The sequence below is a fragment of the Alosa pseudoharengus genome, unplaced genomic scaffold (assembly GCF_046254945.1).
Source record: "Alosa pseudoharengus isolate Yale_2024_CS ecotype anadromous, Long Island Sound unplaced genomic scaffold, YU_APseudo_1.1 YU_APseudo_1.1_scf_4, whole genome shotgun sequence".
NCBI classification, from domain to species: domain Eukaryota; kingdom Metazoa; phylum Chordata; class Actinopteri; order Clupeiformes; family Clupeidae; genus Alosa; species Alosa pseudoharengus.
The window spans coordinates 34,060,333-34,085,138 of NW_027468774.1; the positions used below are offsets into that span (position 1 = coordinate 34,060,333).

The window sequence follows — 24,806 nt, forward strand, 5'->3', positions numbered from 1 at the left end:
TAATGATGCAGTAAGAGATTATGCTGTTATCCTTTATAAAAAAGAGTTTCACTGTCCTATGGACAACTGAGATGAGTATATAAGTTCCAATGTACTGAAAAGTAATTGTGCAAAGGTGTTCCACCATGATTTATCAGCAGAAAACAACTCGGTGACATAAAGGTGATTTCATCTCTTCTCCTACAATCCTCAGCCATGACACATTCCACACAATAAGAGCAGACTAACAAAAGCATAACATTGTCTCAACAATGAAGAACACAACAATGAATAAGCAACCACAAACAAATTTCACAATTTAGTCATGTACTCTGGGAACTTTTGGAAACAATAGAGCCTCTACATCTGTGCCCAATCAACATCCAATCAAGATTAATGAATGTTACATTCTTGTACACATTTTAATTAAAACAGTCAAACCCTGACCTATAGTGGCAATCTCAAAACTCGTTAGAGAGCATCAGAGTCACTAGATTCTCCCTTACACACGGTCTCTGAGATGGGAGTAGCAGTTCTGGACAGTGTTGTTTGACAGAAGAGTGATAAGTTCTGGTAAACGGATGGGAGAGGAGCCCTTCTTTTGTCCCTTGGTGGGGAACACTGTCTAATTTCCCAATTAGACATGGCTCTCCAACTTCTCGGCAGCCGGCTCCTACTGCTTCTTCTTCTCGGCACTATGGTCTCAGAGATTTCTCCAACTGAGGTCTGCTCAAATACCATTCTACCAGGATCAAAAGGTATTTCTGAGTTGTTGCTTTTTTTACCTCTTGTGACAACCATGTGTAGCCATGTTGGTGTTGTGATATGAGGTTTTAGTACGGGTGAGGGAGTTCTTTGACATCCACCAGTGTTTTAATGGTCCCATGTTGTAATACGCACACATTGCGAGTTGCACAGATGGAAAAATAATTGTCTGTTGCAAATTTGGAATTGCTGTTCATGCCAGTACTAAGTACTTACGCCGCAGTTTTGACAGTGATATTGATGAAAGCTGCTCAACAACACTGTGGGAAAACGTCAATGCTTCAACGTTTCAAAATCATATGTTTGGGCCTGACAGAACTTAGACTGGAAAAGCTATTATAATTTAGAGGTATTTTTGGAGGAAATTAATGAGCCTTTATGCATTATATGCAAAAGTTGTAACTGTTCAAATATGAGGCTTTAAGAGGTTATATACGTACCATAGCCTAGTGTAATAGGTTTGCTGTAAATACAAATTAATTTGATCTATCAGAATTTTGTCAGAATTTCAGATGTTTGCCATGTTCCCTTATTTCCCATGGGAGTCAAAACTCACTTTGATTTTGACAGCAGCATATAATCTCCACAAGATCTGCAGTGTATTCCTTTTCCAGCTGCTCTCATAAGAGACCATGCTGCTATTAAACTCTGTGTGTGTGTGTGTGTGTGTGTGTGTGTGTGTGTGTGTGTGTGTGTGTGTGTGTGTGTGTGTCTGTGTGTGTGTGTGTGTGTGTGTGTGTGTGGGAGAGAGAGGCATATTATAGGAGATGCAGTGCCAGGTCACATCTGTATCTGTGTTTACGCGCTGCTTTGTGTGAATGTGAAAGTCTGGTTAGCAGGACAAGCAACCTCAGCTAAATCAGTCGTGTGAAAGCCTGTGCAGTCATGCAGTCAGCGCTTTATTCCATCATATAAAACAACACCCACTGCTGTAGACACGGCCTCTTCTGAGTTCACTCTTGGACCAGTGCATACTGCACAGAAGAAGAAGAAGAAGAGGAAGAAGAAAGTTCCCTAAAGCACTTGCTGAACACATGTTCTGCCTCTACAGGGAAAACTGTAAAAAAGGAAAAAAGAAAAAAAAAAAGTTGTTGCCTTTGAGGAACGGTTTCTCTCGCTCTGTTTGTGCCAGCGAATTGAGCACGTCGGCCTACTGAATGTCGGTATTTAAACAGCTGGGCTCCCATAGACATGCTTATTAGGTTAAGACCCATCTCAAACATGGCCGTCCATGCACTAGGACTTCGAGGGGGCAGATGCCTTTTTGAATATCTGTTTGGTGTGTGTCTGTGTCCTTGAGTCTGTTAGGCCTCTACTACTCACTCTATCTACTGAATTAGGATCTGAGTGTCTGTCTCTGTGTTCGTCGTGGCTGCCACTGTCCTTTAACTTTCACTTTTGCTTCTTTGGCAGGCGATGATGGCGAGATTGGCCAGGAGGGCGAACAGGGAAAGCAAGGAAAGACAGGACCACCCGGACATCGAGGTCCCAGTACACCCCACACAACCGCATGCACACACACACACACACCCACGTGAACACACGCGCGCACACACACGCACGCACGCACGCACGCACGCACGCACGCACGCACACACACACACACACACACACACACACACACACACACACACACACACACACACCCTTCCCTCAGGTTTGTCCCCATGCATGTCACAAAGTTTGCTGTTAAATGCTTGGAGATTAAAGGGGAAGTTGGTTGGGGCCCAGGGTATTTACGAGGGGACAGAAATAACCCGTGTGCTGCATGCAAATCTTTTAATTTGAAAGCCTAGTAAACAGCGTAGTGGGCTGCAGGACTCCCGAATTAACCGTGGACATACACAGAGTGGTTTTCATGACATCAGTGCTCTAGATTCAGACTCCTAGCGACTGCCAATGACGTTACACTGATGTGGCTATGACGGTCTAGAGGGGGGCTGGGCTTCTATGTTCCGGTGGTAAATACGGTTATTTTTTGACCATTTTCTTTTTTTTTAGAAAGGAAATTGGTCACACAATTAAAAAATGTTCATGTCCTTTTCTTTTGATCCTAAAATAGATTGTTTTAAGGGCAGAGCAGAATGCTTTCATCTTTACAGAACTCTTGCCCTTACCTTATATGGTTAAAAGATTGCTAAAGATATATACAGTATATATTATCTGTGTTAATGGGCTCAATTTAGTAAATAGCTTACTGTAATGTATGCATAATTTTTTTTCTCCAAAACAAGACTCTCAACTATATTCATACAGCATTCAACCCCTTAGTTTTATAGTAATATTGTGAGGAAATGTTATGATTATACAAAAGTTTCAGTAATCTGCAGTCATTTTAGTAATTTCAGTAATCTACAGTCATTTCTCTTTTGGTGTACAAATGGACTAAGGTAAATTGGTCAAGATTCAGGTTTGGGATAATGTGAATACTACAATTATGTAATGAACAAGCATGCAATATTTCAACAGAAATCTTCACATTTGAGCATAAAAGTGTTTTCTAGTTTATGTCACATATTTGAAAAATGAGTCAATCTATCAAATGTCCATTCTGAGCAATTTGCAAAATGGAAAGTCACCGTGAGAAGCCACAACTCTGTGGGGCGGGTGTTCTCGGAGCGCCCGCAGTGTTTGACCTTGCAGGGTGACGTGTCCTCGCCCTAATTGGGTGTAGAAGGAGTTGAATGTCGGTGGTTGGACGCCAGACCACCTCTTCCCCAGAGGGAAGCCTCGTCAGAGAGGCAGGCAGACGTGTTAATTGCGGTAACGGGCCGTGGTGTCGCCATATGCTGGGGGAGAGAGGAGGTGGTGCGGGTTCTCCGACTTTCGTGCTTTGCTCGTCCCCTTCCAGGCAAGCTGTTTATTTTATCGCTCTGCTACACACAAGCCACACGGAACAATAAGATCCCAACAACCCACCTCCCCCCGTCCCCTTCTGATTCCCAAACATCCATCTTACTTGTCCAGAGGAAATGAACAATTCTGCCAGGAAGGGCAAATCTCAGTGAATTCCAAACACAACAAAGAGTAGTGATGTGTCTGTTATTCTGTTATGCCGTATGCCATATACTGTTTGTAAAGGGTTGAGCTCCAGCTTATTTATAGGCCTGCAGCAACATCATGCCATCAACCCTTTAGCAGAGGTAAATCTGTTCCGGGAAAATAGCAGTGACACTGAACTTTTGAATGTGTTGTATATGTTTCGGAGGTTTTCATCTGTCAGTAGAGCTTGACTGAGGCAAACTAAGGCTCTCAGAGTGAGTGAGTCTACAGAAATGTCACCCCCCGCCGTTGACTAAGCAGAAAGTGAGGGTAGCCAGACAGCAATTAGCTTTAAATTGTGTAGTGCCACAACATGGGGCACTGTAAAAGGGAACACACTGATCTGTGTGCCTCCCATAACGAACGCTAGAAGAGTTTCCATTATTTTGAAAGACCAGGTATCTTTTCACAGTTTCACAGAGACTAGACTATCTGGAAGAGAAATGTGTGCTTTATGTGGAAAAGCCAACAATATCCAAAAGTGTTCCTTCTCATTTCACTTTAACTGGCATTATGGCATGAGTGTTCCCATGAATCACCTAAAAAAAATTAGGAAATGTGATTCTCCAGTGAAGTCCAACCTCACTCTCAGCAATATCACATCCCTCCACCGAAACCAGACACAAGAGAAACTAAAATAAATGTCCAAAATTGACAAAAAAAATCCAAGGCCACACTTTCTTCTGAAGACTTCCAACCAAGTCTCCATTCCACAGATTTAATTTATTAACGCCATCCTCCATGTATTTACTCAGCAAAGCGCGTAGAGGAGAGGAAATACCTGTGGAGCTGTACTGGGGCGCATTTTAGAAGAGCAATTAGAGCCTCTGTGGAAAAACAGTCAGGAAAGTGCTGTGCGAAAATTACTGACAATTACTGTTCCATTCAATCTACGTCAATAGATTTTTAACACCGTGACATCATGTGTGGCGATATTCTACTAACCAGATCTGCTTCAGACTTCAATGCTAATTGTTTGTCAGTGATGCATGTTCATTCTTAACTTGATATGAATCATTTACTTTAGGCATATGTGAGGTTCATTTTAAGCTTCTGGAATCCCCACCACATTCCAGCACACTCTGAGCCCGATTAGCCAGTGGTTTAAAACTGCTGTTGCCACCAACATAGCCTTCTTTCAGTAAATCACAGGCAAAAACAGAAACATCTACTATAACCAAGATTTATGGTTTTGTAAAGCAGTATAATCGTTTGAGCCTTTCAGTAGAGAGACTTTATACAATGAAGCAGCAGAGTCTTTTGCTTTTGTGCAGCATAATTACAAACAATCGAGCACATCTGCGGCACATACTTGCTTATTTTCGGCAAACATTCTCTTGCTCCATGTGTCCATTCAGGGTTAACGGGAGAGCTCGGCAGTACAGGAGACGCTGGACAGACAGGGAAGACAGGACCTGCCGGATACAAAGGTAAGCACATGTGTTTCAAACAACATTTAGTATGTGGGAAAGTAAATAAACATTTATTTATGTAGCGCATTTTCTAGCACAGTGGTTTTCAAAGTGGGGGCCGCGAGGGGGTGCCAGGGGGGCCTCAGCAAGTTGGAAGGAAAAATAAAAGAAACAAATAAATACATTTGAAAAATGTAAAATATACCTATTACTATGAGGGTTGTTATACAATGCCATTATAATAATTTGTCGCATATCTGAACATTATATTTTCCATGATAATGACTGGGAGTAATAGTAAAGTGATAGCTCTCTAGCAGAAAGCCCCAAATGCAATTTTTACACACTGCTCCATCGCGAAGTGCTTGTGGCTAAAATAATTATTAGGATTAGCTATGTATTTTTACATTTGCCGTAGTATTGTCGATGGGTTTAATAACACATTAAGGGGGTCCTTGGCCAGAACCTAGTAGTATTTGGGGGGCCTTGTCGTGGAAAAGTTTGGGAACCCCTGTTCTAGCACATATAAGGCCACTTAAAAGTTATCTCAAAGCCCAGACTGTGTAGAGTGAGATGGGTTCTTGTTCTGTCTTGGTGCCAATGACTATCTATGCCTTTTTCACATACAGTAAACACAGAGCGGTCACCTCCACTGAGGCTAGTGTCAGGGCACCAGACCCCTAAGATAAAGGAGCTCTGTGAAGATACCCTCTGGACGACAGACACTCCTCTGGACGGCAGCCAGTGTTGCTGATGAGGCCCCTTAATGTCTACTGTTTGTGTGCTGTGATACCCCTGGCACGACCTGCACTTCTTTTTCTTAAAGATAAACTTCCATTTCATCCCATTTGCTTTCACGAGACGCCCCGGCAACTCCAAAGAAGATGTTTAGAGGCCGCTGTCAGTTCGAGTTTACGTCCCACGACTGAGAGCGCTTGTCTAGTCGTGGCTCGGCCCCATCAACGAACGGGCCTGCTGATTAGGTTTTGGAACGCAATCGGCTCCTCTGATGAGTGTGCGCCACACGTGTTTATTGAGCGCTCGCTCTTGGCCAGGTGGCCACCACAGAACGGAACTTCCTGGAGCCTCATGTACGATGAGGGGTCAGGCCAGATTCTGTGTCACATTTCACTCACAAAACTCACTCGGCAACTATGTATGAAGAGAAATTGCTTACAGTTGTTTGTCAAAATCTACTGAAGGGTCATGGACATGGTTCATTACACAGTTTATAATCTCCCATTAAAAAAACCAACAACAATCAAAGAGGGGAAAAGCCATGCACCCTACGTGACTAGTGTACCTTACAGCATTCCTGAGTACTGCTGCACAATAGGCTACTGCCATCTTGTGGGTGAATGCCATCAATTATCTACAAAAATGTGAGACTCGGGGCATAAGAACTCTTGGACATTTGAAAGTCAATACAGATTAAAAGCAATGTTCTAATCTGCTACAGGGAGTAAAGGAGACCCCGGTACAGATGGACCCTCTGGACTAAAAGGAAAGCCAGGTATGATGGAAAGTATTCTAAATGGTGCCAAGCAAACGCGTACTCCTGACGGATATCCCTTCACATAGAGCCATGATTAAATGTTACAGTTGTTTTATTGATGAAAAATCTAAATGAAACTCATCTATGAAAAGTTTAGCATTAATAAATATGTAATAAACAACATTCAATAAAATAGGTACAACTTGTGACTGTGGGAGATACAGAAAAGTTGTTGGCCAGATGGACGTCAACATCAACAAGCTGAAAAATGCCATTAAGTTTCTAAAGAATGGTAAGTTATGATCTCTCCTATGTCATAAAGCTATAATATTGGTTATAATGTCTTTTGAAAGTGTAGGTGTAGTGTAAAGATGAAGGCCTTTATGGTAAGGCTGTAATCATAATACACTTTGAGGGGGATATGCCCTCATGATCTCAGTTAACTGAAGAAACCTGATTAAATATCATTGTTGTGAAAACACTCATATGCTTTGCACAATAATCCTCTCTTGAGCCATCACTGTGTGTGAAAGTTGAAGAATACCATGGAATTATGAAATACTGATTCCATGGATACTGAAAAAAAAGCAGATGAACAGATTGTCATGGTTATTTCTGAGAAATCCTGCACTGCCTTCTCTCTCCGCCCAGACACCCTTCATGTCCTGTAGCATTTGATCAGTACTCTTTTTAAGTTGAGCTAGGGTAGTGCTTTATTGTTATATATTGTCTTATGTCATGAGGGGGGGGGGTCATCATCTTATGTGATCATGTAAACAATATTCAAACCAAAACTACAAAACTACTGCACCCTAGACTAAGCTATGACACTTCTTCACTTCTTAGCTAGACAAAGCCACACAAAGGCATAGCCAGAAAGCACATGCAGATGTTTCCCAACCAAGTTTTTGAATATTTGTTACTGTTACTTTGGCCACAATATCTGGACATATTTTTCTATACCAATGCACAGATGTATGTTCATATGATTATAGTTATGGTTGTAATTTGTTCAACCCGCAATGGCATAAGATAGAATGGCACACAAAAAATAGAAAAATAGTATTATTAGACATTATTGTTTAAAAGAAAACATATTACCCCATGTGTTCATGAATTTGTACATAATAATAGAATGGCAGGAACTAATGTCACCCGCCACGCACGTGTGGTCCCCCCAATGTTGACATTGGCTACGGCCTTGCTTGACGATAACAAGATGTTCCATGACATGACTTGTTACGTATTTGTTTGATGATGGTAAACGCTCACGATGGTAAATAAGACTTGAATTTAGAAGAGGTGTCATGAAGAGGTGTCATGAAGTCATGTTAAGGCATAGTTGGTGTCGTGGCACACTCAGAACTTCAATATGCAGTTATTTATTAGACCAACGTTTCGGCTTGCGCCTGATGAAGGCGCAAGCCGAAACGTTGGTCTAATAAATAACTGCATATTGAAGTTCTGAGTGTGCCACGACACCAACTATGCCTTAACATGACTTCATTCATATTTTGAGTATATCGAAAGGGAATCAAAATACCTCGAATTAATTGGAATTGCAGAATCATGCATGCATTAGGCTATAACAGATATACTTAATGAGATTAAAGCTGGTTTATTTTATGAGCCTAAGCTCACAACTATTTTTCTAAAACTGCAAAAATCCTTCATACACTTGCTGTTTCCTGCCATGCTGTTTGATCTGTTCTACACAGTGATCTTGGGCATTATGGAGACAGAAGAAAAGCTGTACCTGATCGTCAAGGAGGCACAAAAGTACCAAGAGGCTCTGGTCAACTGCAACCTACGGGGCGGCACCCTGGCCATGCCCAAGACTGAAAACACTAACTCGGCGTTAGCAGGCTATGTCAACCGGGCTGGTCTGACTCGGGTATTCATCGGACTACAGACCAGCGAACAACCAGATCAGGGCACAGCTGTATACACAGACCAGAGTCCCGTCCAGAACTATACTGCCTGGGCAGAGGGGGAGCCCCAGGGGGCGGCCGCCAACAGCAGCTGTGTGGCGCTGAGCAGTGCAGGCCGATGGAGCCCAGTGCTGTGTGAGGGCAGCATGTTCTACGTGTGCGAGTTCAAGAAGGAGCGCCTGGCTCCCATCACCCTTCAGCAGTGACTACATGGAGAGGGCTAATGTGAAGAATGAGGGCACTGGAGTATTGTTTCTTAATGTTGTACTCTTGTGTTTGTATAAATATAGTCATTACACTTGCAAACACTTTGAAATATACAGAACACTCTGATGTTGATCGTTTTTTGTAGTTGAGCATATGATTTATTAAAAGACCACCCAAAAAAATAACAACTTTACATTACCAAATAAAGTCCTTAGTATTCTATAAAGCCACAATACTCTTTCATCCCCAACACTAAGATCTGATTAGAACCTTCAAAAACGTAGCATAGCTGTCAGTTCAGGTCAAAGGGTGACCTTTCACAGAATGAGAACATATAAATCGCTTATGGTCAGAGTGTAATAGTAGTAAGTATCATTATGGATATAGTGACATAAAGATTCATTTCTGAACAGTAATGTAGCCTGGTCACGCCTACCTAAATTTCCTTAAGTGAAAGATACCACAAAGATACCACACCACCGTGTTGCAGCTTCTGAAAACCCTACCACAACCACAAAATCAATAAGCCCTACCACGGTGAACAATGAAGTGAAACTGTTATGCTACTACCCTGGCTGTCATGACTAGCACACATTGCTGGAACCAATAATGTAATAGCCCATGCATGCAATAAAAGATTCATAATTACTACAACAAACATGAATACCATTGCAATTATTTACTGTAAACAGAGACCATTGTGAGTGGCCCTTAGCAGTAAGATTAGTAAGATTTGACAATGATATTTGGAATTTTCACTACAACTTTCACACTTCACATGAACTGTGAACTCAACTTTCACATTTCTGGACATGGTGGAGCAAAACTCATCTCTTTTATGCTTTTGAATTATTGATTAAAAAAGTGCACATGGAAAAGAACACTTCACAGTGTAGGTTATTTAAACAGTAGCCAGGTTTGCTTATTTACTTGTTGTAATCATTAACTCATACTCTGCCTGCAGGGAACACAATTATTAGAAGTTTTAGACAGAAATTCCTTTAGTTCCAAGTTCACTGTAAGGCAGAAGCTCATGACATTGGATTAAATGGGCTATGTCTTCTCTTTCCCAAGAGAATTTGGCAAAACCAATCTACTGAAATGGAATTGGGAACAACTGGCACAGGGATTTAGCCTACTTGCAGCCGCCCCTAATGTAAATCTGTGCAGTTCACTGTTATCTCCTTGGAATTTCTTTCTTTGAGATAGCATTTACTTAACTGAATGCCCTCCCATAAAGGTCGTAGCTAAACATTAATCACATAGTAGGAAACAAAAGTTTTTTTGTTTGTTTGTTTGTTTTTTACAAAAGGGTGATTTCACACATTACTAATATACTATGACATAGGCCTACAGTAGGTCTATTTTGGTTTTCAAATACCGGTAGGTGTGTCATTTACGCATCGACGTAGAAGGTGTCCATGGAGTCAGAGTAAGCTCGAAGACTAGGAGTGGATGGGAGTGGCTGTACACCTGTCCAACCTGTTTGTGACATATGACTCCGAAAGATTTTATCCTTCAGTCCTTTGTTGAGGTTATCTGAACGGACTGGAGGGATGGCGGATCCAACAAATCCCGCAGCTACCTCTTTCCCAGCGCCGACCATTTCGTTACCTTTGGGACCTGATGTACTAAGGACATACTCCGGAGCATTGATATGCTTAGAAATTGTAAGTGCTGTGTGTAGCCTACGGTATATTTTCAGCGCTGAGGGAAATATAACAGCGCTGTCTAAACTATAACGTTTGTCACATATTCTAATTATGACGGGGAAAATCCCAGGTGTAGGTGTTTTTATTATAGGCTGTATGTAGATGTCGTAGTTTTAGCGTAGCCCTACTCCGAGGTATAAAAATAGTGAACAAGTTGCCTACCGTATGACGAGAAAACAGGTGTGGGTCAAACGCCCTTAAAGGTGAAGGCACATGGCGACAATCTGGTAATCATTCGGCTGAGGAGCAATTGTAACACATTCCGTTAGGATATAGTCCTTTTAGAAAACTACTATAGTCCTATCAGGAAACTACAGTACGTTTAGAAAACACCAATTTAGTCAAAGTAAAGAAATGATGTTCTGTAAATGTAGCTAGTTTTGTACCGAACAAATAAACAGTAAGGCTAAACGTGATGAACCAATCCAGTCATGCCAAACAGAATCTTTCCATATCGCACATAGCGCAGAATAAGTAGCTACACTTTCTTTTTCAGGTGTTTGGAGGGCTGGTATGGATCTTGGTGGCGTCATCGAATGTACCTGTGCCTCTACTGCAAGGCTGGGTGATGTTGGTATCTGTAACCATGTTCTGCTGCTCCACCGCCTACCTGCTTTTGTTCTTACTGGGTTTGGCTGACCGAATCGACACGGACTGGAATTTCCTGGTGCGTTAAAACATTTTGTTGGCATAACTACAATTGAGCACTGATGAGGTGTTGGTCTTAGCCTATTATGTCGTCGTCGATCACCCAAAGGATCATGGAATAACGTAGGCCTAGGTTGCACTGCCACTGTGGATGTAAGGGTTCACTGGTCGGTCTTTAAGAGACCTTTGATTGCTATCCATGTAGCAGGGCCGTAGTCACCATAGACATTGAGGGGGACGTGTCCCCCCCAATATTCAAATATGACCAAAATGTCCCCCCCAATATTTGGACATAGAAAAATAAAGAAAGAATAAAGCGCTATACTAGGAAACCAACACGTATCTGAAATGTAATCAAACGTAAATAACGCACAAATTAGTGACCTATGGTTCCAGAGTAGCCTACACCCCTGAGTGGTTTGTCCTGGTGATTTTCCGTTTTTCGTTAGTGGAGTGCGCTATCAAAAGCTTCCATTTACTGCACCCTACTGTGGTGAGGTAGGGCTGTCAACAATATCGCAAAAGCTACAATTTTCACAAAACTTCTGGGAAAGGTGTAGCACAGGCTAAGGAAATCCCATACATGTGTGGAGCAGATCAGACTGAAAGGGAACATTTTCCATATTGTAGCCTATTCTCGCAATGATAGCGAAAGTGAAACGTTTTATTTTAAATGATGATTTTGTGCAAGCCTGTGTCATTTCTTTCACGTCTTTCAACATAAATAATGCATTCATATGCTAGTAGTGAATGCCAGAAATTACCGTGTATAGGCCTCTTAGAAATGATTGTTGCATCTTGCATATTATTTAGATGCGCACTCAATCGCGCATCCATGCAGTCAAAACGTGATCAAATGTGGCGACGTTTACAATACGTGATAGCCTACAGTTAATGTGAATCGCGGACAATAACCAAAGAAAGGAATTTGCACCTCCATTCACCAATTAAAGGCTGTAGGCCTAGTAGGCCTAGTGTTTCTACATGTTGGCACAAAACGTCATTTCTGTCAGAAGCCAGTCTTTAATGCATACAGGGGTAACATGAGGTGAGTCAGACAGAAGAGGGGCCTCTCTTAGTAGCCTATTCCTGAATCCTGTCCCTTTCAAACTATGTTAAAATTGTGTGATTAGCCGCCAGCATAATAAAATCTAAAAGACAAAATCTTATTAGGCTCCAAACCTATGAGTCTAAGCCTTAGTTTAAAAAAATCTTCAGGTGTAAGTAATAATTAAAGAACCACATTCTGTGTAATATAGAGGTTATCATAAGATACTCTAGTTTGTAATTTCTTTTAAAGTATACATTTTGAACACAAATGGAGTCACGGGTCCAGGGATGGACCAGTGAAGTTGCTTCTTCTCCACCCTTCTCTTTTCACAAAACTCACCGGGGGGGCATCTGTGTCCAGGGGTTCATAATCCATCCATGCCATGCCTATGTCCGTCAAAAGTTTGGAATAACCTAATTGACTGACCTAACTAACGACTTGTTTGTGATTTTTAATAATAGTTTTGCATGGTAGGAAATGTATTGAAATTCTGTTTGGGGGTCCCTCAGACCCCACCACAGATTTGGTACCCCCCAATGTTGACATCATGACTACGGCCTTGCCATGTAGCCTAGTAGCCTGCAACCTATTCAGTGAATCGCCAAGATTTGCATTATATACCACTGCACTCCTCTTAGTGTACCTGTCAAGAAATAAGTCATTAACCCATTATTTGTTTAGAAACAATCTTAAGTGGACTTTACAGTGATGCGAATGTATGTCAAAGCAATCACACATATGTTACACCTAGTTACTAAGCACAGTAAGCACCAAATATCATAAAATTGTATGTGGCTCTCTAAATCCGAAAAATGACTGCAGCAAGATGCCTCATCTAGAAGTTGCTTAGCTTTTAATCACTAGAATAAAGGCAATTCATTAGGATTACTTCCGTAATTTTAAAGAGCAGAACTTATTGCCAGTAGTCAGTGATTTCAGTAGTCTAAAATGGACAACCTGGGGGCAAATTGGAGACAAAAACATCGCCAAGCCTTAGGCTTCCCAAAGAAGTCTCTCACATGGCAAAAAAGAATTTGAAACAGACACACTGTCTAAAAGATGTGCCAGTTTGTAAGTATTTTCTCTTCAGCCCCTGGCACCATAGCGGCTGAGTAATGTCTGTTTTATGATCATGATAAATGAACATACAATTTTCTCACCCAACTAAGCATACTCCAGAAGACTTACTTTAAGTGGGTTTGGCAGCAAGAGAGTTGCATCAGCACCAGTTGCTCCAAAACACCAGACAAAAAATATACACACTATGAAATTCAACAAGTTTCATAGGTTTCTGAGGATACAGTGATGTTTTAATTTTCGTACATTTTTTAAAGCCTTAGAAGCATTACATGACGGTCTTACCTGCATATGTTGAAAATTCTCCATCATCAATGTGCTCAGCCTCAAGGAGCCTCTTGCTGAAAAATCTTATGAAAAGGTCCATTGTGTGTTTATTGCAGGACATGTTCTACCATTTCATTGCACTAGTTTTCTACTTTGGGGCTTTTGTGCTGGAAGCTGCAACTACATCAGCAGCAAGTCTAAACAGCAACTGCACAGACACACCGAAGGGGAACATCATCACCTTCCTCAGTAGTCAGCAGTACAATATTAATGTGGCAGCTACTGTAAGTATACTGCTTTTTAAATATCTTTTTTATGACTTGCACCAACTACACCACCAAGATGTGCATGCACCTTATCCACACCCTCAGAGCCGCCATGGCCAAACTATAAACAGTAGGCTAAGCCACTGCATGCACATGTTGGTTCATTCTTACTTAAGTAAAAATAGAATATTTGAAGTGTGGTGAAGAAATATCGGAAAAAGCCAGGAAAGTTGAGAAGAAGAGTTTATAAAAAAAAACAGCAAAGGCGGAGAGCGGTCAGAGAATCGGTCAGAATCATATGCATGCACTTTGCTCATAAGAACATGAGATGGTGATTTGAAAGGACATTGTGAACTGTGGACTGTTAAATTCTGATTGTGTGGAGTGATAAGTGGAGTGCAGCACTCCAAGGTGGAAAAACCAGACGCCTTTCCTCGCCACAACAATGGCGGTGATGTTTGGCGTGGGTTTTGTTTGTGGCCACTGTGACTAGGACCTGATTATATTGGCAGTGATGATGCATTAGCTGTCAGAAACGATAATAAGAGCTATTCAGCCTTCAGGGGCCTGAGTGTTTGAGTGTCAGAACTGGACTCCTGTGAGAACGTCTGAGTTGGTGAGCTCAGACAGAGGAGGTGTTGTTCCCTCAGGTCCCTCCTGCGCTGCTGACCAGACCTGTTTGGGTCTTCGCTGTCATCAGTGCTAGGTTACAACAACAAATGCTGGGCTAGCTAAGGGCTATTGCTTATTTAGTCACCATCCAATGTTTGTGTTCCCATTATACTAAATGTTAGATAAAGGTTACAAGAGATGGCAGACAGACATTATCATCAGCTTTAGATTAAAAAAGCATTTGCTAAATGTATAAAATTGAATAAAGTAAAATTAATAAAATCATGTGAACAGGTTTTCAATGTGCAATGGTTAAATTGTTGCATTTTAAGAGTAACTACAATCCAGTACTTATGTTAATTCTGTAATACTGAAAATGTTCTGCAACAATACAGTGTTAGGCTGTCAGTCATTAATCATCACTATAATAATTACAGGGACTGATAGCTGTGCAATTTCTGTTATAGTTCTTCTGCCATTTTTTGCTTTTGTGCCATTGGTTTCCTCTCCTTTTGTTTGCATTTTGAGTGTTTTTTAAAAATAAAAAAAAACTGCCTCGAGAGTTGTATGGTTAAACTTTTTAAGGAATGTCTCTGTTTTACTCTATGCCCGTCATCGTAACCTGCAGTAAAATGAAAACAAAACTGTAGCCTTACTCAGGTGTTCTTTTCTCACAGATATTTGCCTTCGTAGCAACTTTGTGCTATGGATGCAGCATGATCATGGGATTCAAAAGATGGAGGAAGTAGTTGTGAGAAACATCACAACAGACATACTCTACTACACAGGATAGTCTAACATTACATGATTTAAATTCAGATAAAGGGGTTAACAGTCTTGTGCTAAATCATGCAGACCTATTTACCGTAATATGGAAGCTTTTGTACTGTATAGTAACATATTCAGTGTTCACCATAGAAAATATTTTCTAGGTCATTTATATTTCACTGATTGTTATTGATGATTATTATTATTTGCACCAAGTATTTTCAGAAAGAGTGGAAGAGAGAAATGTTTTTTTCATTGTGTTATTTTATTTGTGCACTGTAGTTACACACAGAACATTAAGGTTACTCAGTTTTGGTAGATTTTTAGGGTTAGTATTTTAGATTTTTATTCTTGACTATGTTGCACTGGTAAAATAATAAAGTATATTTAACCTATTGTATTAAATTTGTCAGTACACCATATTTACATTTAGACATTACTTGATTAATGATAATCTGTATCCATTAGTGTTTTGATCATTATTTGTACAATGTATGTTGTAATACATAAACCAAGAGCAGTTTTATTGGTCTTCTCCTTGTTTAATATATTGGTATCTCCACAATCTCAGTGTGACTGTTACATGTCCCACGTTGATATCACAGATATTTCGACATTAGACCCCAGTGTTGGCAGAAACTCAGTCTGGCGTCCTCTATCATGAATCACATTTTTCCATCTTGATAATGGATGATGTAACCTGACCATAAGGAGTTCAACCAAAGGCAATGACTTTGATATAACCAAGAAGTATGGTGTAGTTCTAGTTCAGTTTCATAATTTATGTGTAAACTTGAAAATATTTTATATCCTGTTTATATTTTTTTCTATTAAAATATGATTTAAGTCATTTTATGCCATTTCTAAGTCAGCAGAGATCAATGCAAAAATTCCCAAGTCAGTCCTTGCATCAGTAAGAGAACTGAATCCTTGACCTATCCTTAGAGATAGCACGGAGCAGAAGTTTGTAGGACCACAAGCAGAACATGCTTTCCTGCTGGAGGAGAGTAAACACAGCAACTGTGTAGCACTTGTGTCTGTGCCTGAGTCAGCATGCTTACATTATTTTCTAAAGTGACTAAATCAGTGTGCGGTAAATATGGTGGTAAATTACAGCATTTTACCAGCAGAGGACACTCACACAGACGGATAGCTTTGCCAGGGAATGTGTAGCCTGAGGTCTTTACTACCCGGCCTTTTACTTCAGGGAACCTAATGTTAAGTGTTCATTATTTACCAGTGTAAGATGGGGACTTTTGATGATTCACTGATAATGACAAGAAGGATAATTGGTTATGTTAGCTGAGCTGAACAAACAAAAATCCCTTCCCAGATTTGAATATTGTTAGAGTTACAATCTGTGACAGACAACTTAATGTTTGTTTACTGTTGAAATGCTCTATACACAGTATGTCTTTGCACGTGTGAGAGTTTGTGTATTTACGTATTTGTGACTGAGGAGCTATCGTTAAAGGAAAGGAAGTTAGATTGCTTAAAGCAAGTTTCATTTATCTTTTAGATTCCTTGGTGACATTTGTGGCATTGGCAGCGTGTTGTCAAATTTAGCAGACTAGTTATCTTTGCTCCTTTGACTCCCGGGACCCATTGAGCAAAATGGGAATTTTAAAAAGTCAAAACCACAGAGTTAAGTCAAAACCACAGAGGTTATAGACAGGAAATTGCTTGTCCATATGCAGATTATGCTGATAATCTCACAAATGAAAACTGATGGCAAAGAAATACAAAAAGTTTTATATATATTATAACCCTTTGAGATGCCACATGGTGAGCCATTAACTTTTACCCAAGATTTTACTTCTTACGTACGTCTTTTGGAATACCTGGACCAGACGACTGTTGTTCAGCACCAGAGATGACCTTTTGTGTTTGTGCACATCATTCCAGTGTGGCTGAAGAGTTTTGGCCCACAACAACAGACATATTTGATGTTCACCCAGGCCACGGCTGCAAAGCACAGGAGCACACGTTGAGAGACAGTTGGAGATGTTTGTGCAGACACTCAACTGGCCAAAACCTCTGGAACCTTCAGCATTGCCACGAACACACAGGCCTTAAAAAGGTAAAAAATGCACAACCAGCTGATAGCTAGAACAGCTTAAGGCTACAGTTTCTGTAACTCGACATAGCTGAAAGGTTATGGTATAGCTGTAGGAGATACCCTTTGGCCCAAGCTTTGCTGAGAATTCTGCAAGCAGTGCTTATGGTCGATCTGCATACCTGTAAATCTCTTTTCTCAATGCAACTCACAAGACCTGGGTAAACAGCCAACTGAATGTGCCGTAAATTGTGGCCCGCGGAAGACGCACCTCCACATTTCAGCCAGGCGTTTCTGCCCCTCTCCTAGGAGACCTCGGCATTCCAGATCAGTTTCCACAGGGTGACAGCTTGTTAATGGACAACCAAGGCCCAGGCCTGTGCCATTGTTCAGGTGCTACATTCCTCCAATTGGGATTTAATGAGCCCGGCTAGCACATCAAACGCTCCTGACCTTTTATCTGGCATTATCCAAGGCAAACATGGCATAGCTGTGTGTGCGTCACAATGCAGGGTCACTCTCTGCCTACACGGCAGGCTCGTTTGAGGAAGGTCAAGGAGAAGGACTTCCAAAGGAACAAAAATAGAGTGGGATTCCTGAGAGGTCACAGTGTTGCATACTGACCCATGCTGCAAGTTTGAATCCAAGTTTTAACACCACACTTTTGCAGTTTCACTGGACCATAACAAATACATTAAGATGTCCTGACACTCAGCAGTCTACAGGTAGTCAGACGCATCCTAAACTACTGAATCATGCTGAAGAAGGATGATAGATAATATTCAGTTGGTAATATAGCTACTGAGCTATTTATCTGGTTGCCTACTTCAGACATTGCGTTTAGTAGGTTTACTTTGCTGATAATAGTAAATTGCTTAGTCTTATTGCAATCTTATATTTGTGTGTTGAATCAATATTCTTCACCGTTCAACATCAAATCAAGGTTTGATGGATATTAAAAACATGAGGATCATTTCTCCTTGTGTTGAGCACAAAGATAATTGTTCACTCTGTCTTTGTTGAAGAGTAAAAAGTCAACGGTGATTTATGACACTCCTGGCATATACATTGATACTACAATGTATACTACATCAGAGGAAATAAGACAGATTTCATCAATTCAAGCACCGATACATGCCAACATGTTTAGTATACACCTGCTACACAGAAATGTAAAATGTATATTATATAAATACATAATAATAACATTGTATTAAATTGAAACAAAAAGAACATAATGATAATGTTTTTTCTTTAAAATATGTTTAGACAGAAGAGATGAAAGAGGTCAGTCTCACACAGTTTTCACTGTTGTATGTTGGTTTGTTTACTTGCTTGCTTGTTACTTGTCTTTGTTCACTTGTGTGTTTTGTTGGCTTGTTTGATGTTCTCTGTTGTGATGATCACAAATGCAAAATCAACTGACCAGAGACGTCACGTCACTTTCACTTCACTTCACGTAGAGCAAAAAGAGGTTCTTCAGTGCCTGGCAGTGGCCTGGGGTGCTGAGGTAAGAACTATGGGAAACTGGGCTTGCTGCTCTGCTGCTGCCTCCACACCGTGTGCCAGGTCACATGGAAGTGTGTCCGGAAACTTGTGGTCAGTGTTTCCTGAGGTGAACAGGATGTAGAGTTGCGGAGAACAAACGTCTGTAGCACCATGTGGCCAGTGCGGCCCACATACCGCCAGTCTGTGACCCTCAATATCTCAATTTACACACCGTACAATCAGTCAAGCATCAAGCATAGTGTATGTTTTATTTAATGTTTAGAATTATCCTATCACATACTCTTTATTACAGTTATCAGTTAAGAGACTTCAGTAATGTCAGTGTCAAGCAAGCTTTAACACACTAATGGCTTTCCAAGACACTGTGACTTTTATTTACAGTATACAAAACATACTATCTCTGTGAAATGCTAAAACCTTGCTTCATGGGCACTTTGCCAATGATAATTTGATGTGAAACCATTTCAATATTTAGAGATATGCTTTGAGAAAACAGTGTAAAACAGGTGGCTATTCAAAAATAGTAATGGCTATTCAAAGTATTGGCTAAATACCAATCATTGTCAAATATTTGAACGATATTTATATGTGACTACAGGGGCACAAGAACAACAACTTGAACAACACATAAACAGTTGTTAAAGGGACACCATTGTTAAAGGGGCAACATTTTCGTGTTAATTACTCATCTTCGTAAGTCGGTATATGGTTAAATGACTCATTACAGGGCGAATGAAGACTCTCTCGCCTGCCCCTACTGCCTGTAGGAAGAATATCCCGCTTGCAAGTTCAGTGTATCGTACCCGCCGACCGAAGCAGGATCAGTTTACATCCTGCATACAGCACAGAGGCAGGCTAACGAAACGCTAGCGATTGTTGCAAACGTGTGTACAATTGCAGAGCCAGCAAAGAAGCAGCGAAAACACTTGACGGAAGATGCAAAGAAAAGGAAAAGAGCTTTCTGACCGAAAAAGGCGGAGTTTCGTAGAGAAAAAGCATCAAGCTTGCCTGGTGTCCCTTTAAGGCATTATTGTCTCAGCTAAAGATTCAAAGAGGAACAACTGGGAGAACATTAAGGTCATTGATCCAGGCCTGTATTTGAAGTTATGCCCAATGACACTAGGGTAGCGCTGTTGAGAAAACCCAACCCTCCCTCCAGACACTGTTCTGTTTGTCAAGCCAGCCAGTGGCTCTACAAATAATAGTAAAATTAGCTCATAAATTTGCTTGTTTTTGTTGCCCAAAAGTGTTCTGAGATCCCTGTGTGGACTGCTCCACACCATGTGCAGTGAAAACAAATGTCACGCTTGAAATCACTTCCCAGATTCCTAAAACATCCAGTCTGGGACATCACAATAGTAACCCGCAAAGCAGGGGTCATTCCTTGTGAAGTGGAATCCAAAATGCCAAGGAGATGTTTCACTCTTCACAGAATGTGGCAGCGAGACCAAAATCTTTCTTTCAAAAGGACTATAGGATGCGTTCATATCTGTTTTTTATTTTTTGTCTTTCAAAACTTTATCAGCCAAATATAAAGATGGAATCTCAAACATTGTTCTGTTACAGATCTGTGTTTACCACTCTCCACCCCTCAGCCACCCCCAGGGTAAGACTGACTGTGTGTGTGCTGACTCATCCTCCAGACTGGAGATTCACCATAAATAAACTTGGTGGTTGATTTGGCAGACAGTTTAAGAACAAATCCAATTCTTCTCAGAGATTTACAGAGGCACGTAGCTGAATTACTAAAAAGGGAGAGGGACCACATCCTCATACACAAACTCTCTCTCACACACACACACACACACACACACACAGACCTCACACACTTTGGGCCCTTGCTCCTCCTCCTCAGTTGACCTTTGACCTCCCAGTGGTCAGGCATCATCTCCTGAGATGACCTCACAGCCTGGTCAGTTTTCTTCCAGGAAAAACATGCTTGTACATTCTACCATTAAATGAGCTGTTAAGTAAAAATTCTTCCATAGACCTATGGAGAATGTTGGAATTCTAAAAGTTGTCACACACCTCCCAAGATTGAGCAGGCTGTTTTTGGCTATAGTTGGATATGCCTGTCAATTCCAAGATGTTTTCCTTTTCCAACTTGTTTGACAGCAGTGAAGGGAAAGTGTCCTTCTTACCATGGGATTAGGAGAAGAAAAGACCATGGAAATGTTTTGGAACAACTAGCAGTTTTTGAACTTCCGACTGAAATATATATCATGTTCAGAGTGCTAACAAAAGCTGATTTTTACTAAGGGGTCGTTTTACTTACACACCATGCCTTAACATTAGGTGCTATGAAGTTGTATAGAGTTCAAAACAATAATAAAAAAATGATTTTTTTTTATTTCCTCTTTAAAATACAACTCAATACAACTACAAATGCTTTAGCTCACTTATATCATCACATATATGATTAATCACTGAAATGCTTCAAGCACCACATACTCATGGACCAAGGACTGAAAAGGGAAATTCAAGCTTTACTCAAAATACTTCTTTCTTTTCTTCTGCAGTCTTTCAAGAATCTTTCCCAAATCTTGTCAGTTGTTTGGTGTAAGGAGGCCCTTAGTCGCTTTTAAAAAAGCATCTGCTAAATGAATAACTATGTACTGTACATTACTCTGTAGGCAGTAGTATCTTGCCAGTTGCTCTTAAAGTGATTGTGCAGCGCCTCATTACTCTCCAGCAAATCTACTCTGTTCATCTGGAGGAACACAGCCTTTGGCACACAGAAATGTAAATGGAGCGAAGTTTAGTTTAATCGCTCAGCCATGTAAGCCTTCTCAGTCTGCTGTCCTGACTTGCTAAGTTGGAGAGTGGAGGGGGGGGTGGGTGGCTGTAGGAGTGAATTCACAATGTGACAAACTGGCAAAGCAGATAATGTAGTCTACCTGAAGGTGCCATGTAAGTCCAATATCAAGCCCAGACCACATCTAGCCTATTCATACTGATTCAGGCCTGATAACCAGCAAGGAGCATTCAGGCTTTCAATCCATCCAAACACACACAGATCGTGTTCTACTGAATACAGCATATAACATAGTACATGCATGCACATAGGAATGATGTATTTTTAACTATGTTTGTTTACAGCAACAACTAAATGGCCATGGTTATATCATACATCAAGACAATGCCTTCATGTCACTAGTTGATAGTTATTACATGCTCAAGTAAAGACTGACCAAGGCTGATCACTGGAGTACAGTCTACTATGAGCAGCATACCTGTCAACACTCCCGTTTTTCCCGGGTTTCTCTCGTATTTCAAGGTCATCTCCCAGCACCCTCCCGTTTTGTTATTTCTCTCTTATTTCTAATTTGCATGGCCATCAAACTTCATTTTAAAATCATTGATCCATTCAGGTTGCCAGATTGTGTATGAAATACACCCTACACATACACGATCACTTAGTTTCAATTTCAACCGTTTTGTCATAGGCTAAAACCAAAGATGGTTGATTACGAAGATACTTCATGAGAGGCCATTTCCTGTCCCTGGAAATTTACGCAAATAGGGTAGCAGTACACGCCCCCGCACATTTATGCAGTGATCGGGCTCTCTTTTTAACATTGAGGTCTATGGCAGAATCCAAGAATTTCCCAGAATTTGTCAAAGCCTTATTTTTCTGAGCAATGGATGCACATTTCGGACACGGTATCATGATCTCCAAACCCTCCTCCCTATTTCAGTAGAATGTCGTGATAGTATGACCCTCCAGTCGGGAGAAAATCAACATTAATGAAGGTGTACACCAAGTTTATTTTGTACTCCGGCTTGTCTGGCGTGGAACCGAGGCGTTCAAACGTAAGTCATACGTCAGTGACACGCCCCTGTGCAGGCGGGAACTGAACCAGAGCACGTCTCTGACTGAACTCCACTTTGCCCTCATAGACATGAACTAGGACGACCCATCTTGCTACTCATTCATTATCTTTGCTAAAACCTGGCAACCCAAAACCCAAATAAGGAAGCGGGTGCCGACTGCCCAGCCTGAGTCTCGTCGTAAGCAAGCAGGCTAGTTGAATGGCCTAGCCTACTCCAGAACTAGCTGTTGTGAAATTGTTGGGAATGTAATTGATTAACACATCACATAAACTGTTATTGAGTGTTGTTGATACACTGAACTTGTGCCCTCGGAACCAAATCTGACAGCAAGCAGCTTTGGAGTTTTGGAAGTAGACTGCAGGCAGGCAGCTGGCGGATACATAACTGGCATGCTAAGGTAATGGTAAGGTAAAAGCAACGACCGAAATGCAGTGTTGAAACACGTGTATGAAACGTATTAAATATGCAAACACAGGTCCGGTATAAACACTGACCCCCCCCCCCCCCAAAAAAAAAAAAAAAATCTCCCGTTTTTGGAAAGCTAAATGGGCTCATATTTTTTAAGGACAAAGGGACAGATTAGACATTTCTGACATTATGACTTGATTCAACATCCTGCTTGCCTCTGCCAACCTTTGAGATGGTGGCATATCAATAAATGGCAAATTACGGCAGACTACACACACTAATCTCTGCAGTCACCGTGGCAACCTCTAAAATATTTTCCCAGAATAAATAATCTCTTTGGGTCCAATCCACCAGTCATACATGGAGCACCCAGACCAACGGACTTCCTATGTCCACCGCAGCTCGGGGCAGTATATTTTCACATGGAGTGCTTCTGGCCACGCGTAAGCAGCGCAGACAGTCTGTCTGAACAGATTCCAACAGCGAGAGCGCCCAGACGTGTTCACTATTATTCACCAGTCTTCTCGCACTCTCTCTGACCACACATATCACCCCCAGAAATATTTCACGGGACACATAAATGTGCGTAGGTAGACTTCCTACCACACTCCTACAGAATAGTTCTATCGACTGCATATCTTCGCTGAACCTGAGTGCTGAAACCGTTCCAGAGGATTTGGCTTGGCCGAAAGTCGATCTTACATTCTTAAAGTCAATATACAGTAATGGATGTCATTAAAGTGAGATTTTTTTTCCAATCTTATAATCTTATCTAAAAAAAAACATTTTTCTTTATATTAAGCTTGAAATAAAAGCTTAACCCCGAATATTTTCATACTGACATGACTAAAATGATGCTATTCAATGTTAATTAAAATATGTCCAGTAAGTAAGTCCACTGCATGAAATATCAAGTCCATTAATTCAAATTTCGACGTGTTAATATCATAGTGCATGCATGTAAATATAAGTGACACATATTTGTATGACCATGCTTTTTTACAGCAACAATTAAGTGGCCATGCATATATCACACATCAGGATATTATCTTCATGTCACTACATATGCGTAGTAAAGACTGATCAAGGATGATCGATAAAGTACATTTAGAGGAAGTGATATTGCCTACTATTAAGCTCCTGGGAGCTCCTCAGTTTTAGTCCAAAAGTGTCCTTGGTCAGGGCCTCCCTGAGCAGGGGCTACTGAAGAGCTTAGGCATGCGCAAGCTTTGGCACCCGAGCCGCGTGTGCCATTGGACGGCCCGGTGCAGACACTGTCAGCAAACACAGACCTGCGGAGCGGCACATTTTTCAGCTCACAATGTGGAAGTGTTTGAGAAGCTGTGAATCATGTCAGGGGGACATGGCACCAGGCAGACAATGGCAACATATCAGCTGCTACCAGGATTAGGGCCAGAACCACAGACTTAAACAACCCAAGGCCCATTCCTCCAACTCCTGTTTCTGATGAGGAGATATTTCATTACCTAGTGTCAGCTATTTTTAAGGCAGTATGGCATGAAAGCAGAGACACTGACTGAGAAGGATAACTCCGATCGAATATCGTACGAGTCCAGAATTCCACAAGGAACTTTAAATCTCTTGAGCCACTTTAACTAAGACTGGGGGTGTTAATACCAAATACCACAATAGCCCTGATTTCCTGATGCAACAAGATGTTTTAAGCACTCCTGTGTAATTTTTTTAAAATTTTCTTCCAAACCTGAAAATGCATGTTTTTTGCCATATTTCAGCTTTTTCACTTTT

General features: G+C 41.0%; 2 protein-coding genes across 2 annotated transcripts; both read left to right on the plus strand.

The window, feature by feature from the left end:
• The first annotated feature begins 569 nt into the window (after positions 1-569).
• colec10 (collectin sub-family member 10 (C-type lectin)) lies at positions 570-9,235 on the plus strand. The gene is made up of 6 exons (XM_076265970.1): positions 570-737; positions 2,158-2,229; positions 5,145-5,216; positions 6,658-6,711; positions 6,890-6,985; positions 8,412-9,235. Exons 1-6 carry the CDS (start codon positions 623-625, stop codon positions 8,828-8,830), a joined length of 828 nt encoding a protein of 275 aa, XP_076122085.1. The 5' UTR covers positions 570-622; the 3' UTR covers positions 8,831-9,235.
• A 1,098-nt stretch (positions 9,236-10,333) lies between these two features.
• Positions 10,334-15,758, plus strand: mal2 (mal, T cell differentiation protein 2). The gene is made up of 4 exons (XM_076265972.1): positions 10,334-10,501; positions 11,040-11,210; positions 13,703-13,870; positions 15,142-15,758. The coding sequence occupies exons 1-4, from the start codon at positions 10,388-10,390 to the stop codon at positions 15,211-15,213; spliced, it is 525 nt and encodes a 174-aa protein (XP_076122087.1). The 5' UTR covers positions 10,334-10,387; the 3' UTR covers positions 15,214-15,758.
• Positions 15,759-24,806: the final 9,048 nt, after the last annotated feature.

Bases quoted from the DNA above. Each gene is read 5' to 3' on its own strand.
- colec10 (XM_076265970.1), top strand. From the start codon at position 623: ATGGCTCTCCAACTTCTCGGCAGCCGGCTCCTACTGCTTCTTCTTCTC. The intron at 738-2,157 runs GTATTTCTGAGT...CTTCTTTGGCAG, and splicing joins CATTCTACCAGGATCAAAAG to GCGATGATGGCGAGATTGGC. The intron at 6,712-6,889 runs GTATGATGGAAA...TCAATAAAATAG, and splicing joins TGGACTAAAAGGAAAGCCAG to GTACAACTTGTGACTGTGGG.
- mal2 (XM_076265972.1), top strand. From the start codon at position 10,388: ATGGCGGATCCAACAAATCCCGCAGCTACCTCTTTCCCAGCGCCGACC. The intron at 10,502-11,039 runs GTAAGTGCTGTG...TTTCTTTTTCAG, and splicing joins CATTGATATGCTTAGAAATT to GTGTTTGGAGGGCTGGTATG. The intron at 11,211-13,702 runs GTGCGTTAAAAC...TGTTTATTGCAG, and splicing joins ACACGGACTGGAATTTCCTG to GACATGTTCTACCATTTCAT.